The 19877-nt window shown below is 40.1% G+C and overlaps 1 protein-coding gene across 33 annotated transcripts in view; it reads right to left on the minus strand.

Annotated features, from left to right (window-relative positions):
- Positions 1 to 19877, minus strand: part of Camkii (Calcium/calmodulin-dependent protein kinase II) — a 147315-nt gene that overhangs the window by 51986 nt on the left and 75452 nt on the right. For 24 of the 33 annotated variants that reach the window (XM_076773643.1, XM_076773647.1, XM_076773642.1 and 21 more), the window contains exons 5-10: positions 19668 to 19806; positions 18489 to 18591; positions 14884 to 15062; positions 14381 to 14503; positions 13852 to 13935; positions 4339 to 4399 (exon numbers count right to left, since the gene is read on the minus strand). In XM_076773643.1, the coding sequence (XP_076629758.1) occupies positions 4339 to 4399; positions 13852 to 13935; positions 14381 to 14503; positions 14884 to 15062; positions 18489 to 18591; positions 19668 to 19806 (689 nt within the window). The remainder of the gene's footprint in view (positions 1 to 4338; positions 4400 to 13851; positions 13936 to 14380; positions 14504 to 14883; positions 15063 to 18488; positions 18592 to 19667; positions 19807 to 19877) is intronic. The other 9 variants (XM_076773645.1, XM_076773658.1, XM_076773649.1 and 6 more) reach the window with 1 other exon arrangement.

Here is a 19877-nt window from a genome sequence, read left to right on the forward strand (position 1 = left end):
AAAAGAAAAAAAACGCCCGACTCTGGTCTACGGATGCAAGATGCTCATCTACTCGTCTAAACGTAGGGGCTACAGCGTTCTAAGGGTACGTTTGTGCTGTTCGTTCTGTGTGGAGTACAAGTACGCGTATAGTATGCACGCGCACGCGTACGTCTATGTAAATACACAAAATTGTAATATTGTTTATCGAGCATCTAGTACAGGAGGCGGACGAGTAAACGCTGTGTAAACTAACAAAGAAGGTATTTCGTGTGTGACTGGGTCTCTGTGTATGTGTGTGTATGTGTGTCTGGGCGTGTATACAAACGTACATAATACAGACATGGATTGCGTATAAATATTCATACCTGATATTTTGGAACGTTATCGCGCGAGTATACTGTTCTTTAATATCGACTAAATACGGAATGAGTCACGCAACTGGGACCGTACCTCCTGTTTCGTTGCAGTAATTAGAGATATTTTTCCATGTGCAACGATGCACCAATATAGTTGCATTTCTTGGAAAAATTGAGACAAGACTCTGACTGCATACAATTTTATGCAAACTCAATAATCAAAACATAAATTGATAACTAATATTTACAGGTCCTGTAACTTGAAATATGTAACACTTTGCAATAAAAAGATTATATAGAATAAAATATGAAATATTAATTCATTGGTACTTTCTTATAAATCTATCTAAAAAAATCTTTGAAGAAAAATGCATCGTACTTATAAAGAAAGTGTTTTATTATTTTCTGTGCCACTTTCCTCGATTTACGGCGAAACAGGAGGTAGGATTTCTGCTAGAATTTTAGAGACTTTCGATGTGGATTTGTCGTTCCAAAATGTGCGGCACGAATGCGATAGAAAAAGAAAAAAAAAAAAGGTGGGTCACGAATGCGTTTCGTATTTCGCTGATGTCTCGTGGACAGAATAGGCGCTACAGAGTGGTCAGCAATACTAAACGCACAATAATCATTCGTGGGCGCTTCTCGCTAGTGGACCGAAACAGTTACGTTCGGTATTCCGATCCCGCGATACAGTATCTTGTTTACGCGGTACCGTTGTATCCTCCCCTCTTTGCGTTTTTTATTTCTCAAATATCGCGCGAGCAAGCTTGAACATTAACTGGTTAACAAAATTATCCAAAGAATCGTACGGAGCAACTTCAACGTTAGTTTCTTAAAGCTACTTTACGAATAAAATTATGATTCTGTAATAGATTCCTTAAATGGTTCTCATCTTGAGAAATTATTTTTGCTACAGGAACTTAATTATATAAAACTTTCTAAAACTCTGTGAAACGTGCAACGAAATTCCTACATTATCGTCTTTAAAAAATTCCATATTTCATTGATGTCATATATATTTATATATTTTGCTATACTTTATTTAAAGAATTTTCTTAACCAGTCGATATTCAAAGAAAAACGAGATACATTCGAAAATTATTTTCCCGAAAATTGTCGCATCGACGCGCAACGGGACGCATCACCATAAAAAAAGATACCAAAAATCGTGAAATACGCAAGTATCGAACGTTAATGAAAAATTGAAAGCTTCGAAATAAAAATCGCAATTTACGAAATTGCGTTCGAGAGGCGCGAAGAAGACAATTGTCGCGCGAAACATAATTTATGAAATGCGTTTATGAAGCGATGCGATAAAGCGTTTGGTCGTTACGATCGATGATCTATCGACTCCGTGGGATCTAAAACGAACGTTTAGGTTGTTCGACGTTTTTCCCCCAAAACTTCTCGAGTGATTCTCGACTAGATGATCCAATCGCTTCGAATCCCCCCAGTCCCTCCCATGAATTTTTTCGTTTTCGAAAATGAGCTCGAGAGGCGACGAAGCATGACTCGATGATCTCTGCGCCCGATAATCGATCGATGATCGTGATGAGGAGAGAACTGCTTGAGTCCACTGCGACGACGATTCGCGTTACCCAGAATTATTTCGAGAATCGATCAGGCGCATTCAAAGGGTTCAAAGAATCGAGGTCGTGCCTTTTCCAGAGAGACAAAAAAAAAAGAGAAAAAAAAGAACAAAGACAATGAGAATCGCAGGCATCGTGTCACCATCGAAACACAAACATTTGGAACTGGTTTCGTTCTGGGTAACGTAAGACAGTCCTTGCAGGATATGAGGTGCGAGCCAAGTGCATCGACTATGAGGTACACGAGGTTGTGAACGAGTATCATGACGGTTCGCTATAGTGTTCGGAGCGAGGGAGGTTAAAATTTCATCCGGGAATTACATATTAAATGGCCATCTTTGTTACTCTTCTGGAAAGAAAAATTTTTGTCCAATTCTATCTGCAGAGTCTGACAAAACTATAGTTATTTCATCGATGTATAATGGGAAAGTGGTAATGACACACGCATAAAGATGGAAATTTCATAGCGTGAGCAGTTTACACGATTGATATTCATCATCCTTGACTTTGTAAATTGTTTGCAATGTTTGTGGTGGATCTAACGAACCAAGAAGTTACCAATAATGCCAATTAAATCAACAGTTTATGTTCTGTTGCTAAATTATACGAAATTGAGTAAAACGCTTTTAAAAATTCAGTTCGACAAATGTCCCACACGGTAAATACCATTCGTGCATACGTGCAAATTTTTTAATCGTATGTGCATATTTTACGCGCGTAAATGCCACTTGTCCTTTGCATATCTTATACGCGTTAACATTTCCAGTCTGCTTACAATTCATAATTCGCAGAAAATGTAAAAACGCATTGTACGGTGTTAAACAAATACTGCTCGAACAATTATTTTCAAAATGAATCGAGGCAATATCGCGAAACAATACCGTTTCGTTCCAAACTTGTGGACCGAACAATACGAGTTAATACCGAAGAGCTTACTCCGTTTGCGTGGATACTTCTAGTTTATTGTCGACTCTGAATGTACGTCTCGTAATAATTTCACTTTACAGGAGAGCGTCCAGGTTATTTTCCACCTTTACGCGCGGACGCATTCTTGATGCTAGTTCCGGATCCTTCGTAACAAAAGTTTTACGATTCCCCCGTAGTTCTATGACCATTCAGACTCCCAGCTTCAAATTTATTTTACGTATTATTCCACGACGACCAAATTCAAAATAATCGACATTGTTCCACAATTCTTTCACGATTACTTGAAAAAAATTTTTCTTTCTTCGCGTGTACGAAAAGCTGGCCATTCTCGAACACCGTCGACGTAAATTTCACCCCGCTGCTCCGATCGCCCTGGGTCTGTTAGGCGAGGGATCGACGTAAGGGACTCTAATTCGTTCTGTGCACGAGCAGGAACGATTGCGAGTGCTTCGTTTCGTGGCGTCGACCATTCGTTTCGTTTCGCTCGTCGGCGTTCAAACTCGCTAACGAAATTTTGGCGGCTATGCGAACTCGATTACGCCCCGGGAACCGTCCACGGATATATCGCCTGGAACCGTTAATTCCCGTTAATAATCGCCGCGAAATTTTCCAACCCACGAAACTCGATTGCAAAAGGTGCTTCAAAGTTCTGCGCACCCGCGGCGACTGGGAATCGTAAACACCCAGGATTCTGAGCAGGGCTGGGGACTCCGTTCGTCCAATAAAACTCGAATGTATTCGCTGTCGTTCGGATATTTTATCGGCGAATTCAATTCGGGTACTTGGTTATTCGAATATCGTTCGAATTTTATTTAAAAATTTCTCTATTTGAGTATTTCTAGTTCAATATGTGAATACTCCGGTCTTTGTCGAATGAAATTCGAATATTTGACCATTCGAATTCAATTTGGGTACTTGGTTCTTCGAATACTGTTCGAATTTGATTTAAAAGTTAGTGTATCCGAATACCTGTAAGTATTCGAGTAGAAATATTCGAATACGTGAGCGTTGGAGTTTCCCTTTGTAGCGTGGTTACGCAAGGGTAAATAACCGAAAAGTCCCAAGGCCTAGTTTCGAGCTACTTTGGCAGAGAAAAGACGGAAACACACGGATGGTGGATGCGTCCATCGCGTAGAGGCTTCCGCGATAACGTTTTAATAAGCGAAACGAAACCGCGTGCGCGGCCACGTCGCGAAGCACCTCTTGAAAAGAACGAAAGGGCTGATGAACAGAGAGATCCTCTATATATAACAGGGGTGTGCAAGACGGATGAAGAACGAGGCGGGTTTACGGGTTATGAATTCAGGAAACATAAAGAAGAGAGACAGAGAAGTGGAGGACGATAGATATATAGTGGTAGAAAGAGAGAAAGAGCGACAGAGAAAGTAAAAAGAGAAGTACGGGGGACGTAAAATTTAATAGGAGATATAAAAGTACTGTCTGTCGTGGTCCATGAAGCGCTGAAGAGGGCCGGAGGTACTTACCCTGTGTATCATACTTACTGGAAAAGTTCCTCGTCGCCAACATGGTCGTCAGAATAGCGCCCTGCGGACAAAAAGCGACGCGCGATTATTCTCTTGCATTAATTGGGACGGGGAAAAGGCTGACGAGGGGTGACACGGGCCCAAGTGGCATTTTTCGTTCAACGTCGAGACGAATAAAAATTTATTTCGCGCCACATCGGTCATCGAAGTCTCCGCGACATTGCCTTTTACGTTCTGAGATCACAGATCTCTATTGGGGTTGAAAATTCTACGGGGATGTTCTAGAAAATTTTTAGATGTAGTTAAGTGTCTCTTATTCCTCCTAAAATGAATATCTGAACGCACCAGTTCACGCAATCTGTATTATTATTAGAGTATAAACTGTTTTCCTTTTGTGACTTATGACTGAGTCCTCTTTGAATATTTAAATTATTAAATAAATTAAATTGAAGTGAAGTAGTAATAATATTCGCTCCATTTAAAGCTAATAAAATTTTAGATTCACGAGACTGATGAACATAATTTATGAAAACACTGGAGTTTAACGATAGACAGGTGTCTTCGAGACTTTTAAACTGCATTGTAGGTATCGAGCATTCTTTCTCCGCAGTGCCAGAGACCGCAATGCATCAAAACGCAAACAAGAAGTCGGCACCGAACCCACGAACAGATTCGTGGCAACGAATATCAATCACGAAACACGAAACTCCCTCGTTCGCGGAAAAAGTAAACGACTTCGCAGGGAAAAACGATAGCTTGACCTTTGTTATTTGTTCCAGTTAACAACCGACGACGCAACGATGCTGCGTAACGGGTTAAATACCAAGCTTCTAATTAAACAAACTTACGATCGAGCTCCTGGTGAAACCTCAGGAGGATAGTTTCCCCCATATCTCGTACTCGTTTAATTGGAATTATATTTCGAAGCACGTTGTTGGCCCTTTCGATCGTAATTTTTCATTTTCCGAGATGGAAGTTTGTTAGTTTTATTTTTGTTCCCGGAACGTACCATTTTACGAAGTTGTTGAAAAGCGAGAGAAAATGAAGGCATATTTAATTGGCGTTCGAAACGCATGAAAACGAGAAATAACAGTGTAAAATTGCTTTTCGTTCCGTTTCGAAACACACCGAGTGCAATGTGTTCATACGCCACGAACGAAAGGGTTAAACGTTTCGTACGGAGCTCGAACGCGCAGAAACGACTGACGTTCAATTCTTTCACGAGGTCTCGCGAAACATCCGGTCAGATGTATTATGTTATTACACTTGTGAACTTTAGACTCGCGCATGACACGAGTTGCTACTTCGTTTAACTTCGTCACGTTACGCGATTGTGTCTTCTCGAGATTCGAAGTTATCTCACTGTTCTTCTTGAAATTTTAATTATGATCGAATATTTCATTTTAGAAGAGGCAAGCACCGATCATTTTCTAATTTAAACGCTAAGAAATATTATAAGATCATCATCCATTTCATCGTTAAAAGTAGGATAAAAAAAAGGAAACTTGCTTTAAAAGTCAGGGCTAGTAGTCTGTCCCTTGATCCAGGAATATTCGAATATGTTTTCGAGAAACTGGAACAGAAATTTGCAAACAAATCTCCAGAATTCTCGAAGAGCACGATCATTAGTTACGTTCGACCGTTAATTTCTTACGCTCCAAGTATTCTACTTTATCAGTATTCCCGCGAGTGCGACGCGTTCGTTCGCGATAGATCGATTAACTTCCCGGCCTGTTAATTTGCATTTCGAGTATCTTTTCTCTACATTAAACTTGTCGTTGGCCCGTTATTCGCTCGCGTGCATTCGTCGCGACGTTATTACGCGTCGAAACGCGTTCATTTTTTTCCGTTTTACAGTTTAAAGGACGGAAAAATTGCATCGTTCCATTCGCGCGAACGTTCTCGGACAAAAAAACAAAAAAATAACCATACACAACAGTATTTTTCACGTTTGCTTAACGCAGAATAAACGAAAGAGATTCCAATTTTTGTCAATCAAAAAATCCACGAGATTACGAAACATTTTTTAGATGTATAAATAAATTTAATAAACACACTAAAGCAGGCTAATTCCTGATAGTAGATATTTATATTATTCTATGATTAATCTGTGATATAGGAGTTCAAATTCTGCACAGTAGCGGACAAAGAAAGACTCAAGTTATCCAAATATATATAATTGATGATATGAAATCGTAGAGGGTTAATAAAGTGTTTCGCGTATCCTGAAAATATTTGCAACAAATATTTACCATCCGAACACTCGATTTCGATCAGAGCCCGCCGTAACACGCACGGCGTATTTGTATTCTGAATATTAAAACGCATCGACGCTCTTATCGTTGTAATAGAAAACCAACGATTCCCTTTTTCTCCCCCTCTCCCCATTTCTCCGTTAAATATTCATGGGCTGCACTTCAACTTCTTGTATTCATAAGGCACTTCGAGGTCCGTATACTTTGTTTCAGTAACGAGGAATAAGGGTTTCTCTGGTCTCGCCACCGTTCCACCGTCGTAAATCATTCGCCAAGGTAGATACTTTACCGGAACGATCTATCGAAAGATCCACGACGCTCGTTCGTAAATTCAATTTTCATCTTTCGGGGGAAATTTATTCCAAACAATATCCATTGACAAAATATCCATCGCTATTTGCACGGCATCATAATACGCATGTTGGCTTGTATTTTGTTATATTCCATAACATAAATTTGATTTTCGTGTATTATTATTTCACATAAAACCGAAAACAATTATCATTACCTATTTATTGCGAAAACGAGTGCATCGAATTGTTCAACAAAACCAATTCCAAACTCTCGTTGATTCTGTTGCGAAATATTTGTCAAGGACAAAATGAGCACGCAATTTTTCGAAGAAAATAAATTTTTCTGCAGACTTTCGTTAAATCGTGCGAAACGAGGGACTAAAGATATGTAAAAATTATTCAGAACAGAACGAGTATTTTAATAGATCGTCTTGATACGAAATAAAATCGAAACTTTTGCACGCGTCCGACAAATGTTCAATATGGTGACCTTGAGCATCGATGCAGGTTCGAAAGTGATTCGATATGTATATATGTATCGCAATATTCAGCGAATTCCTGAATCGAAACCTTCCTGGCCCACGTGTGGATCAGGGGACAGTGAAAGTGTCGAGATTCATGTATATTTCATTTATCCAAATGGCTTCGAAAACAAGAAAGTTTCTCGGTCTCATGAATACGATATAAACAGTTAAGAACCGTAAACGGATCCAAAGAATAAAAAAAACTGTGCACAATATTTAATTCTTGATCTAATTATTTTGCCATTTTATCAAGTACCAGAAAGTGCAATTACTTTTCTATTCAACCTAGTTGAAATATTTTAATTCTTCGATTTTCTTACGCGTCCAGTTCCTCGTCAATTTCAAATATGGCTGAATAATTTACGATTCTCTCGTATCGATAGCAGACTACGTCGAAAAGGTCTCGAGTGCTCGAGTGCTCGAGTCGGCCCGGGAACTTTGAATCCACCGGCGTGAAAACATCAAAGCGACGTTTTCCAGCGTGAAAAAAGAAACATGGGGCGCGCGTTGCGTCTGATCGAAGATTATCAAGGTTACCGTGCGCGTTCCAGTGTCCCTTTGAGCCTCGAAAAAAACCAAGGGAGAGAACAAAGAGCGCGTAGAATGAAATTGCTCGCAACAAGTTTCGAGTTTCCGGGCTCGCGATCGAACGGTCGCGTTGATTAAATTAAACCCGTTAATAATTCGTCGATCATTAATGGAACACGATGAGATGGCAAGTACCTCGGGAATGGTCGCCTCCTGTTGCCTGCACAGCATGAACTTCCTCTTCAACGCCCTCATTTTTCGTCTCCTCTGGATCCTCCCACCTCTTCTCGATCCAATTTCCACGCACTCGATTCTCACTTCGCGAGTGTCTTCGACGACGTTTTTAAAACACGAGCACACCCACGCAAATTTTTAATTCACGTCGAATTCGGTCGATTTAATTTTATTGTCGATTACCAGTACCTATCGTTTTGACTTTTGCACGAAACGTCGCTAGATATTCAACGTTGAGAAGCACGAGTCGATCGAATACGATGAATTTATATTTAAATCTGACATTCTCGAATAACGAGTCATCAATAATGTTTAGGCCGCGATGACCATTACTCTTTGGAAGACGTCGGATTCGCTGTAAAGCAAATGCACAATAACTGTCCCTGGCAGTTAATTGAAATACGACACCATAATCTCCAATACTCTCTAATTATTCCGAAGTTCCATGACCATTAACCAAAGTTAACACCGACAGCTGATCACGGAAACATTAGTGACTACGATACTTAATATTTGAAGCACGTCGGTCTCTATGGGAAACTTCGTGCCCATAATTCCATGCGTACACACTAGCTTTGTATTTCATCCAATTTTGACACTTTAATCTCCAACCGTCCTATTCTAATCCGACCAAGTCCTGCGACTACTCCATTAAACAAAATTAACTTTGACGATCGATCATCGAAACTTCGTCGCTCGTGGCAGCTGATATTTGCAAAATGTCGACGGGGCTCTCTCCGATAATTTCTTTTACTCGATTTGGGTCCTAAAATCCTAATGTGGAACGTATTCACTCTCGATTGTTAAAATTATTACGTGGTAACTAGAAACATTGAATACTTCGAAGGTGGGATTAACGGTGCCTGGAATAATCAATTAATTTATGATACGGTTCCAATTTAATAGTCTTTAAAATTGTCACATCGGTGTAATATATCAGAGATTCTTTGCAGAATATAATAAAGATGACGTGCACATCCTGAATGGAATGAAAAGTGACGTTGATCGAGACATTGTCTATTGCTTTGTTACGCATAACTGCTCCTGCTGACTATTAATTATCTGTTATGAATGCAGATAAGTCAATATGTTTCGCTGAACACGACCACGATGACGCTTCCTGAATATGAATATATTTCGTAACGTCACGTAACAAAAAAGATTAATTGAATTTCGAATTGGCCCTCCTGTTTCGGACGAAAGAGATTAACAATTACATACGTTACAACGCAATTATTATAAATAAAACTTTTCCCATTGCACACCGTCTTTATTGTATTTCGTATTTTCTTCTATATTATTTTTATATATCTGTCGTTTATCCAAAGATGATAATTAAATTGGTCGAAAACGTTTACGTTTGGAATTAAATTAATTTCATATGTAACGCATCCAAAGAGCATTAAATCGATCGAAAACGTTAATGTTTGGAATTAAATACCTCTGGTCGAATAAATGTATATTGCCCGTAAAGCCTTTCATCCCACGATTAATACGAAATTATAAATTTTAACGTAATTGCGTTCTGTGTTATTGCTTAATATTTGAGGTTCTAACCGATTGCACCCGCACGATCGCAAAATTAAATCGTTAGGCAAAGGATCAATGGGGTATATATATATTCTGTTGTAAACGTTTCAAAACAAATCGATTCTCCTTTAAATTTAATTCAAGAACAATTGTACAATATTCTATCGTTAATTTCTAATCGAACGAACGAGATTTAATAGAAAAGCAAGCGATTGGTTTTCCGATAGAAGCCACCTTTGTCTCCGCGTTGGTTCGTACGCGGGGGTGTGCTTAATTTCTGTTCTGGCGGGTATCGTCATTAACTGGAAACGCTAATCACGTTCGAGTGGAAGGATCGCGTGATCGTAAGCTCACCGTACGACTCCGTTCGTCCAACTGTGCGCTCTGATAGCGTCGATCAGGCCGACAACACCGAAAAACTATATTATACTTGGTGGAAGGAGCCAGCCGCCGACGGAACGATTGTTATTTATGCGAATACCGTTGCAGCCGATATGGCCGATGCGAGGCTTACTCAATCACTGCCAAGCACAAGACGTACGACCGTTCGAATAGTTACGACCCGCAGAGCCAGTCGATACCATCGTCTTATCAGCGGATCAGATATATTTATCGAACGGCTCCGTTTTATCCCCGTGGCGAGCCAGCTTTCAAATGGATTGAAACCACCGTGCACGCGCGCAACAAGCATATTTCGTTCTAATGGAGCACGCGTACGAATTTAACAGTTCGCTGCGAACGGAGGGGACAAGTGGCTAATGAGCTACGCGTGTCGTTGCCACGATTATAAATTATAATTTCTCCAGGTGCAACGGAGATTCGTGTATTCGCGTTTGGTACTGTGCGACGAGGATCGAAGATGAGGGGGAAAAATTATTACGACTGGGTACCTCAAATGTACTCTTCCTCTAATATATTTAATAATAAATGTTAATTTCTATGTAGCGCTGGTTTGATACTGCGTGAAGAGGATTGACAATGGGAGAAGTTCTTAGAGTAAACGAAGAAAAGTAATGCTTTGCACTGTGTATTCCAAATATACATTTTCTCTAATGTATCTAATATAAATGGAATATTAATTTCTATATTTAGCTGGTTTGGTACTGTGTGAAGGGGATCGAAGATGGGGGAACAATTATTACGAGAAGAATCGTTGGTTTGCACTGGGTATTTCGAATGTACTTTTCCTCTAATATATTTAATAATAAATAGTAATTTCTATGCTATGCGGATTTAATACTAAAGAAGATTGACGATGGGGAAAGTTCGTACAGTAAACGAAGAAAAGTAATACTTGATACCGGGTATGTCAAATATACTGCATTCCTTTTAATATATTTAATATAAGTGAAGAATTACTTCCTACGTTTTGCAATGCCCATAATATGAAATGTTCCAGAAAACGAAGGTACGATAATTAGTAGACAACAACGTGTGATTATGGAGTACGATAGACAGCGCACGTGGACATCAGGAATCTACATATGTATTAGGTATGACGTCACGTCGAACAACATAACCATCCACGTGACTCGAAACGATTGCGTTTTATGTTCGTAAATCAACAGTCGATACACCATCTTTAACACTAACCTTTTATAATAATTCCTATCGCTGCTTCTATAATCGTATCGAGGATATTTCTTTAATCTAGTCTAATTTAATATAACCTAAATTCTCTCTAAAATTGAAACGACTCGAAACAGAAATCTATTCGCGATCGAAATGCAAAATTGATGTACGTACTTGTCAGAAAAATTGAGAAAAATTCACCTAATTTCGTCGATCGTTTTTCGAGGTATCTTTGGCACATATTTGATGAGAAATCGTTGTCGTTGATGGACACTGGTTAGACGCGATTGTCGATGCGTAGCACTCGCGAGGATACTGTTCACAGACAACGGGACACGCACAAACGCACACGTGTCGCGATCGTTTCACTGGTGTATCAAATCACTCTCGTTACAGTCGCAATTGCAACAGGCGTCGAAACTAGACTGTCGGCAGAAAATCTACGAATTTCTAATCAATGACGGTGTACCACTCTGACGTTTTCGTCTCCGATCACTGCGAAGGTATGAATCGATGTTAAGAACAAAAACCGAAAAGGTGGGGATAGGGATAGTGTCCTCAGCAGGTAGAGCCAATACGCGTCGAGCGATTTATTATCTTTAACCTCTGCTCGCCAGAAAGTTTCACGACAGCTACGTGAATGTTACAAGGCTCGCAAACTTTTTTTTTCTCCGCTGTTTTGTATACAACCGTGACGACCAACTTCTTCTGCGTAGCAGAATATAATTTCAGTCTAAGAAAATTGCAAATACGATCGACCTTCTTATCAGATTACAGACACGAGTATCTAAAATAAAAATTCGTTATTTTGTGTCAGAATTTACACAAAATATTAATCACATAAGAGTATAATTTGAGTTTAAGTTGCCAGATCTGTTATGGGGATATCTCTAGCACTTTTTAGAAACGAATTTAATCAAAATTTGGAGCTACCGGAACGAAATATGGATCTCATGCTCGTCGGTGTCACGTCCACTCGTACCGGTTTTAGATTAGGCGTACCACACGCGAACGTTCCCCAGGAAGATCATAAAGCGAACGAATAATGCATCCACGTCAGGTATCGACAATAATAACGTTCCTTTGTCGTCCTAGAAACGCCATGATCGTTAAAGCAGTATACGATCTTTGGTTTTACACTAATAAGAGAATCGTTCGATAAGAAATACGATCAACCGTAACAACCCATTGTTATTACAGTAAAATCTAACCGGGTAAAACAAAGATTTTGTATCCTGTGAACTGATAATGGACGGGGTCTATGTAAAATTCACGTTTAAATTGTCCATGAGATATATGGTAGGCCATAAAAGCCATGTAGCAAACTCCATTATAGTAGCTATTAACGCGATACCACGGATATTAACGAGCAACTGTTCGTACATGTATAAATCAATCGCTAGCTACCATAAACGGCTTTCGTTGAATAAATAACTAGATCGATAGTGTTTTTTATTTATCGAATAGCGATCCTTTGGACGTTTCGAACAATTTCAAGGGGGAATAAGTTGAAATCATTTGCCTGTAGAGCGAAATAAATTGGGTGGAGCGAATTTTCGCCGACGAAGGGGACCCCCGATCGAAATGCTTCGCTTACAAAGGGAACTCAATTTTGAGTTCTGACCAGGTCGCGTGGTTCCAGGTTCGGGGCAATGATTAAACGCTAAACACTAGCTTATTCCGGCAGGCGACACGGCTATAGATCATTTAACGGGCTGACGCACCTTAACACGCCCGATGTCCTGAATCGAAACTTGCGTGTAACTAGTTAAGCAGAGTTCGACGACGACGCTAGGCAACATGTACTCGCGGCGGATTGTATTAATCGAGAAACTCGCGGACCCGTATCCACCCTCTGATTACACGTCCACTCGAACGGAATCGTTTAACCCCTCCATTCCCAAAAAATATTCCAAAGAAACTATTTTTTTTTATCATCTGCCATTTTGAAAAAGGTTCTGACAATACAAGGTGTCTCACGAAACTGGAGAACGCAACAAGGTTAAAATAATGAGCAATCTCTATTTTTATAAGATACTCTAAATTAAAATAACTTTTAAACTGATCATTCTACGATCCAAGTACCTGCATGCTCTGCTCCACAGAATGAAGAATTTTTAAAAAATTGAACTTGGAATATTCGAAACGCCATCACTCACGGGGACTCTTGTTTCTAATGAAATTTTGTTGCATCTTCCAATGATTTAAAAGTATGGCTTGACCCAGTTTCGCGAGATAATCCGTATGAGATATAATAAATTGCATAGCAAAGTTCTTATGCACGATGCAAATCCTTTCTATTACCTTTAGCCCGTAAATCCACTTGAAATATTTCAAAGCTATTATAGTTTCGCAAACTTGTATTGTATTTAGAGCTCGTGTACGATTTATCACCTCGTTGTAACGTTATCGAAATACCCAATGACGGTACATTTTACTTTACATTTCCTGCAATACGCATATCCAAGAATTTAATTCAAAGTATAAGAGAACTAATTTTCAATCATTTCTTACGCCACGATGGGAACGAAAGGGTTAATAAGACTCTTAAAAGGGTTAAGAAAAGATGGAGCTCACCTTTAATTTGCGCCTTGCGTTGAATTTCTTCAAACAATCCACAGTCTCTTGTCTGTGGACCACGGATGCGACGCGTTCGCGTTGCTGTAACACAGAAACGAAGAACACGTGTTAATGATACCTGACGCTGTTCCCACTGTTCGTTTAGCAGTTGCACTACGGAGAATAATAGGGGCCATAACCGTGACGATTTATTGTGCGTCGAATTGCAACGCGGCAGCGTCGTTCAACACGGTTACGCCGACAACTCCAAATATTTTACAATTATTTTTCGGAACATGTGTGCCAAGGATTAAATTATTGCACGAGAAATTTCACGGTTCAGGCTCCCCAAAAAACTGCACAACGATTATGCAGCAGAAAATTTGGGATATTTATATCTAAGGAATAGAGTGAGAAGGAATACGAAGATGGGAATATTTTGAGACGAGTGATAGAGGGGTAGTTATTTTTAGGATGAAAGAAACAGGTCGTAGGTTAGATAACTGAACAAGGATGGATGGTAGTTTGTAGAGATCGTTGTACTTACGCAGATCCATGGATGCTTCAGTGCCTCGCTGGCGGTGATCCTTTTGCTGGGATTCACCGTCAGCATCTGATTGATGAGATTCTTCGCTTCCGGCGTAACGGTGTCCCATTCTGGGCTGGGGTACTGCCGGATAAACAAGGAAGTGGATTCATTCGCTGTTTACGGAAGATCGAGCCTCCCCCGCGTTCAAGATCCTCGAGTATTTCGACATATTCCTCCGAACGCAAACAACTCGATATTTTTAGGAGTGCAACAGTCTATATTACACGTTTTGGAACATTTATTCGTCTCAAATATTGCTCTGGGGACGAAAAATAATTAAAATTTTGAATCAGAGTTACTCGTATAGAAATTCGACGCGTCGAAATCTTCAGGATTCCGCGAAGACGACCGTCTTTGGAGATCGAACGGGGAGGGCAAATCGATTTAACACGGATATTAGATTCCGGAAGAACGTCCTCGAAGAATCATGGCGGAAGGGTGCTCGTAGGCGGGGTTCTTACGTCGTACGATCCAGCCTTGATTTGCGCGTACAGCCGATGCTGGTCCTCGTCCCAAAACGGCGGATAACCGACGAGGAGGATGTAAAGAATGACACCACACGCCCAGATGTCGACTGGTTTGCCGTAAGGTTCCTTCTTGAGGACTTCCGGACTGAGGTAACCGGGCGTTCCGGCGAAACCTTTCCACCAAACATTCCGATTCAATCGCAGCAATGGTTAAACGACGTGTAAAGTACTTTGCTCGCGTAAATTTTATTTCTGAAATTACTACTCCGTTATTTTTGCGTCCGTCAAATAATACTTTAAGTAAATAATGAATTCTTTGTCGAATCTTTTTATTTAGCGAACAGAGTCTTGGGGGAAAATAATAATAATGGAAATATCGTAAGGAAAATTGTACGTGAATTGTTATCATCGAGTTCCTAATTGTGTCATTATGCAGTAGAGGGTTGCGATACTGTCTTAATAGAAGATTAACGCTGCTATGAATAAATCGAACAGTTTCGTGATCGCTGAAAGCAGCAAGAGAAAGAAATTCGATGCTCTTTATTTGTAGTATTAAAACTGCCCGAGCGTTGCAAATTATTTTACCTGTCGATTAAAGTCGACAATAATTTTCGTTACACAGCGGCGAAAATACCAATCGTTCCCAGCGAGCTGGTCGCTGTTCTTTACCTTTTACCCCTTCCGTGGTCGCTCGAGGAGCGTAAATAGAACCGTGGAGACGAAAATTTTCATTCTCGCTCGGGACACCGAGCCAGACGGACGCGCGAACATCCGAATCAAAGATTCTCAAAACCCACTATGTTTTTATTTCACAGAACGTTAACGAAACTCGCTGGAAACGTTGCACGGGATGAATTTAGAACCAGATTCCGGTTTCGAAAGTTATTTTTAAGTTTCAGGACAGAGATACAGCAATCTGCTTCAATTGTTCGCGACAAAAAATGGAGATAAAATGTCGTAGCCGGAGAATTCTACGACCGCGAGCACAATACACGGAAAATCTCAGACCCCGGAATCTATTTTACCCGCGAAAATACGACGAGTTTTCCAATGGCGCGGGTAAAACTTGGGGGAGTTTCCACGGCGTGAAAACAAACGGGAACAGGCAGTCGAACGAGGGCGTTTTAACGCGACATGCCGCGTATAAACGCGCATTAAACCGGCAAGAATCGGGGTCGCGAGGGGGTGGCGGACTCGGTAAATGAATGAAAAATGTCGGCGGCCGAATTCGAATCGCAACAGCCTAGAAACCGGTTGGCGAAAAGGAGGAGTACGCGTTGCTTTCAACGACGGGAACATTGGCGGAGGAATTTTATTCTTCCTAGCCTTTTTCGCGCAACGATTTTCGCGTCTTCTTTTGCCACCATCGTCGCGGAAATTAAAACGAATGCAAAACAAACCGTCCATTTGTTACGTAAATTTGTCCGCGAACGAATTTATTTCGCTACCCGCGTCGCTGTAATTTGCGCCGTTTTCAACTGGAACCGGAATCGCGCGACGATCGTAATTACCACGAAAGGACCTTTAATTTCGAATAATTGCACCGATTGTTTAGCACCTTTGCGACTGCATTAGAACACTCATTTATTTTTCGATCGAACTTCTTTCTGCGACTCGCGGCTCCCAAGCTATTTTCTATCGAGTGCTCGTAGTTTCTCGAAGACATTTTCATGGGTATAGGTATGAGTATTCGGCCACCCCTAGGAAAAATTTTAATGGCAGATTCTAGAGGTCAAAATAAGACGAAAATCAAGAATACCAATTTGTTGATGGAGGCTTCATTAAAAAGTTATTAACGTTCAAAGTTCCGATCGTACTGAATTTTTTTCACGAAAGTGCGTAGGATTTCGGGGGTATATGTAATGACCAAAAATGATTGTAATTGACCCCCGCAACTGAAAATAATTTTTTTAGAACGATTCGAAAATTTTTTTTTTCGCCGAAAAATTTTAGACCTTCTCGAATTTTTTTCTCGAAAATGGGTAGAATTTCGAGGGTATGTCTATTGACCAAAAATGATTGTAATTGACCCCTGCAGCCGAAAATAATTTTTCCAGAATGATTTGAAATTTTCGAATTTAATTGTTAATAACTTTTTAACGAAGCCTGCATCAATAAATTGATACACTTCATTTTCGTTTTATTTTGGCCTCTAGAATCTCCTATTAAAATTTTTCCCAGGGGTGGCCGAACACCCTGTATATTTCCGCGACTCTTAACGAAATTCAAAATGCATAATTGTTTACTCTTGGACGAAAACTTTGGAACGATGATGAGGAGCTGTGCAGATTCGATAGATTGAAAATTAAATAAAATTATAACAACGTCCAATGTTAGTTTTTATATTGACAATAACAAATAATGTTTAACTAAAACAGTGGTAGGAAGTATTTAGTCTGGCCACGAAAGGACTAAGTAGACGGACGCAAACGATAGTTCAACACTAAACCTACCACGACGACGATTTATATTTTTTTGTAAAAAACAGGACAATATTTGTAAATAGGAAATATATAGCAAAGATGAAAGGAGAGAATCTTCAGTTTCCACTATTTAACAACGCCTATTAAAAGTAGTTAAACTTTAGACGCGTGCAGTTCCGAAACTACTGGTGTTTTATTAATAATTGAACTAATGTTAGAAGCGGCAAGACCTCCCCTTTAAAATGGCTTTTGGTTTTTGTCGATCCGACTTTCCGTTTTCGAGATATCGTAATTTATATGAAAGGGTAATTCTTTAAAAGCTCTGCTACGGCTCTTCCCGTGTTAAAACATACTACCAACGCCTATTGAAATTACTAAAACTTTAATTACTTGCAGTCTCGAAAATATTAGCGTTTTCTCCATGATTGAGGCATCGTTAGCAGCGGTAAACCTTCCTCTTTAAAATGGTTTTTGGTTTTTGGCGATCGGACTTTCCGTTTTCGAGATATCGCAATTTATGTAAAAGGTAATTTTTCTTAATTCGACTATCTCTGTCTTCGTCTGACGCGTCGGACCTTTCGGTCGCTCGTGCGTCGTGTTGACCTACCCCACGGACGTGACTGTCGTGACCTAGTTCCGCGTAGTGTTTCCAAGAATTTACTACGCGCTACTATTTACGCGCGCGCGATCATTTATCTCGCGTCAATGAAACGTAAACAAACTTCGAACCCTTATATCTCCGTAACTAGCCATCGCATCGACGCGAAACTAAAATCCTCATATCTTCGGAACTAATTACGCTATCGACTCGCACAAACGCTCATTTTAAAGGGCATTTCACCCCCTATCCAACGACTATACCAACTACTATATTTTATGCTCTCTTCTATATTTATTTTGCAATTTACTTTGACGCTACATACTAAAAGAAGTTTCTGTAACTCCTATCGATTATACGACTAGTGTGCGATAAAACTGAATTATAAATTGTTTATTTAATTGAAAATGAATCTAAATTTGTATACAGGATGTTTGCATAATTACTATGCTATTTTTCTCGTAAATAATTGTTTTTTTGGATCTAACGACCGTACCGACTTGGTCATTTGACCGGTTATGATAGGTTTAGTGTTAAACGATAGAAAAAGAGAATATTAAAACGGAGGATGGACTTACCGAACCATGCCTGTGTGTCGCCCGTCACCTCGATCGCCAATCCAAAATCAGCTAATTTCACAACCGCACCTTTCGCCTTACTCGCGAGCAGCAAATTTTCAGGCTGCAACAGGAAGCAGACTCGTCGACATTCCTGCACGTTCATCGTGCAAATCGTAGCCAGTTGTCGCGCGGCCATGCTGTAGCTTGATCCACCAACAGGAGACATATGTACTCGCGCGTACATGCTTGACACACATCGCGAATCTACCTTATACGGTGCCACGTTTTCCGTCTCGTGAAACGCCACTTTTCGTACGGTCCTCTTGCTCTCTTTTCCTCTCCCCCATTTCCTTTTTAGTTTTTCGACGGATTAATTTTCCCCCCTTAACTCTACTCCCCTTTTCTATCCCTCAGCCCCGCGAGATTCGCGCGACTTCGTTTTCCCCAGAATCCTCGATATTGTCGGTAAACGAGTTTCGAGAATCGAAGTCGAATTACGACGTCTATACAGGATGATTCTGGATCAGTGGTTCTTAAACTTTTTCCTACGACCCTCTCTGGACGCTCGAATCTGGGAAACTCGAGGATCCCTTCAATATGGCGTCTTAAAATATTAAATCAATTCTTCTGAAACTACCGCTCCGACGAATAAAAGTTTATATTAGATGAAACGGGATCGACGTGTTCTGTAATATTTTTAGACGCCCGTAAATTTCGTTTTCTAATGAAATTGATCAAGTTTCGTACAAGATATAACAGAGACTTCGGAGTATCGAAAGATTTATTATCGTTGTGTTAAAAGAGTCAAAAATCTAGCAGATAATTCAAATTATCGAGTTCTCGATTACCTTGCCAAGACTCGAGTAATCGATTTGTGAAAAATAAACGAGCTACAAAAAATTGCAAGAGCTAAAAAAAAAATGTATCATAAGATAATGGAAGCCATGAAACGAAGCAAACTTTTTCACCGCGATTTTTTCCTATCTTTACTCGACACAGAGTTATAGCCTCGTCCAGTTACCGGAATCACCCTGTACAGAATAATTTTCCCGCATTACCTGTATGAAAAATACTTTTCCACTTTCCTCTGGCTGGTTATTTCGATCGTTAATAGAAACAATTTAACAAAAACCTAACTCTGGGACTTCTCAAGCATGGCGCTAGAGACGTCGGTCGAATTCTCGTTTCTTTACGTACTTTCAAGTCCCTGTGCACGACTCCATTATGATGGCAGTGGTGTACGCTTTCCAAGATTTGTTGAATACAATGCGAGGCGTCCGCTTCGCTGTAGAACTCCCGCGCGACGATGTCCTCGAACAGTTCTCCGCCGGTTACTCTGAAAATCAAACGAGCAAACATGGACAAACGACAAACGGTCTTTGAATTTCTCTAAATTCCAGTAAACTA

Source organism: Colletes latitarsis, chromosome 9 (genome assembly GCF_051014445.1).
Source record: "Colletes latitarsis isolate SP2378_abdomen chromosome 9, iyColLati1, whole genome shotgun sequence".
Classification (NCBI taxonomy): Eukaryota; Metazoa; Arthropoda; class Insecta; order Hymenoptera; family Colletidae; genus Colletes; species Colletes latitarsis.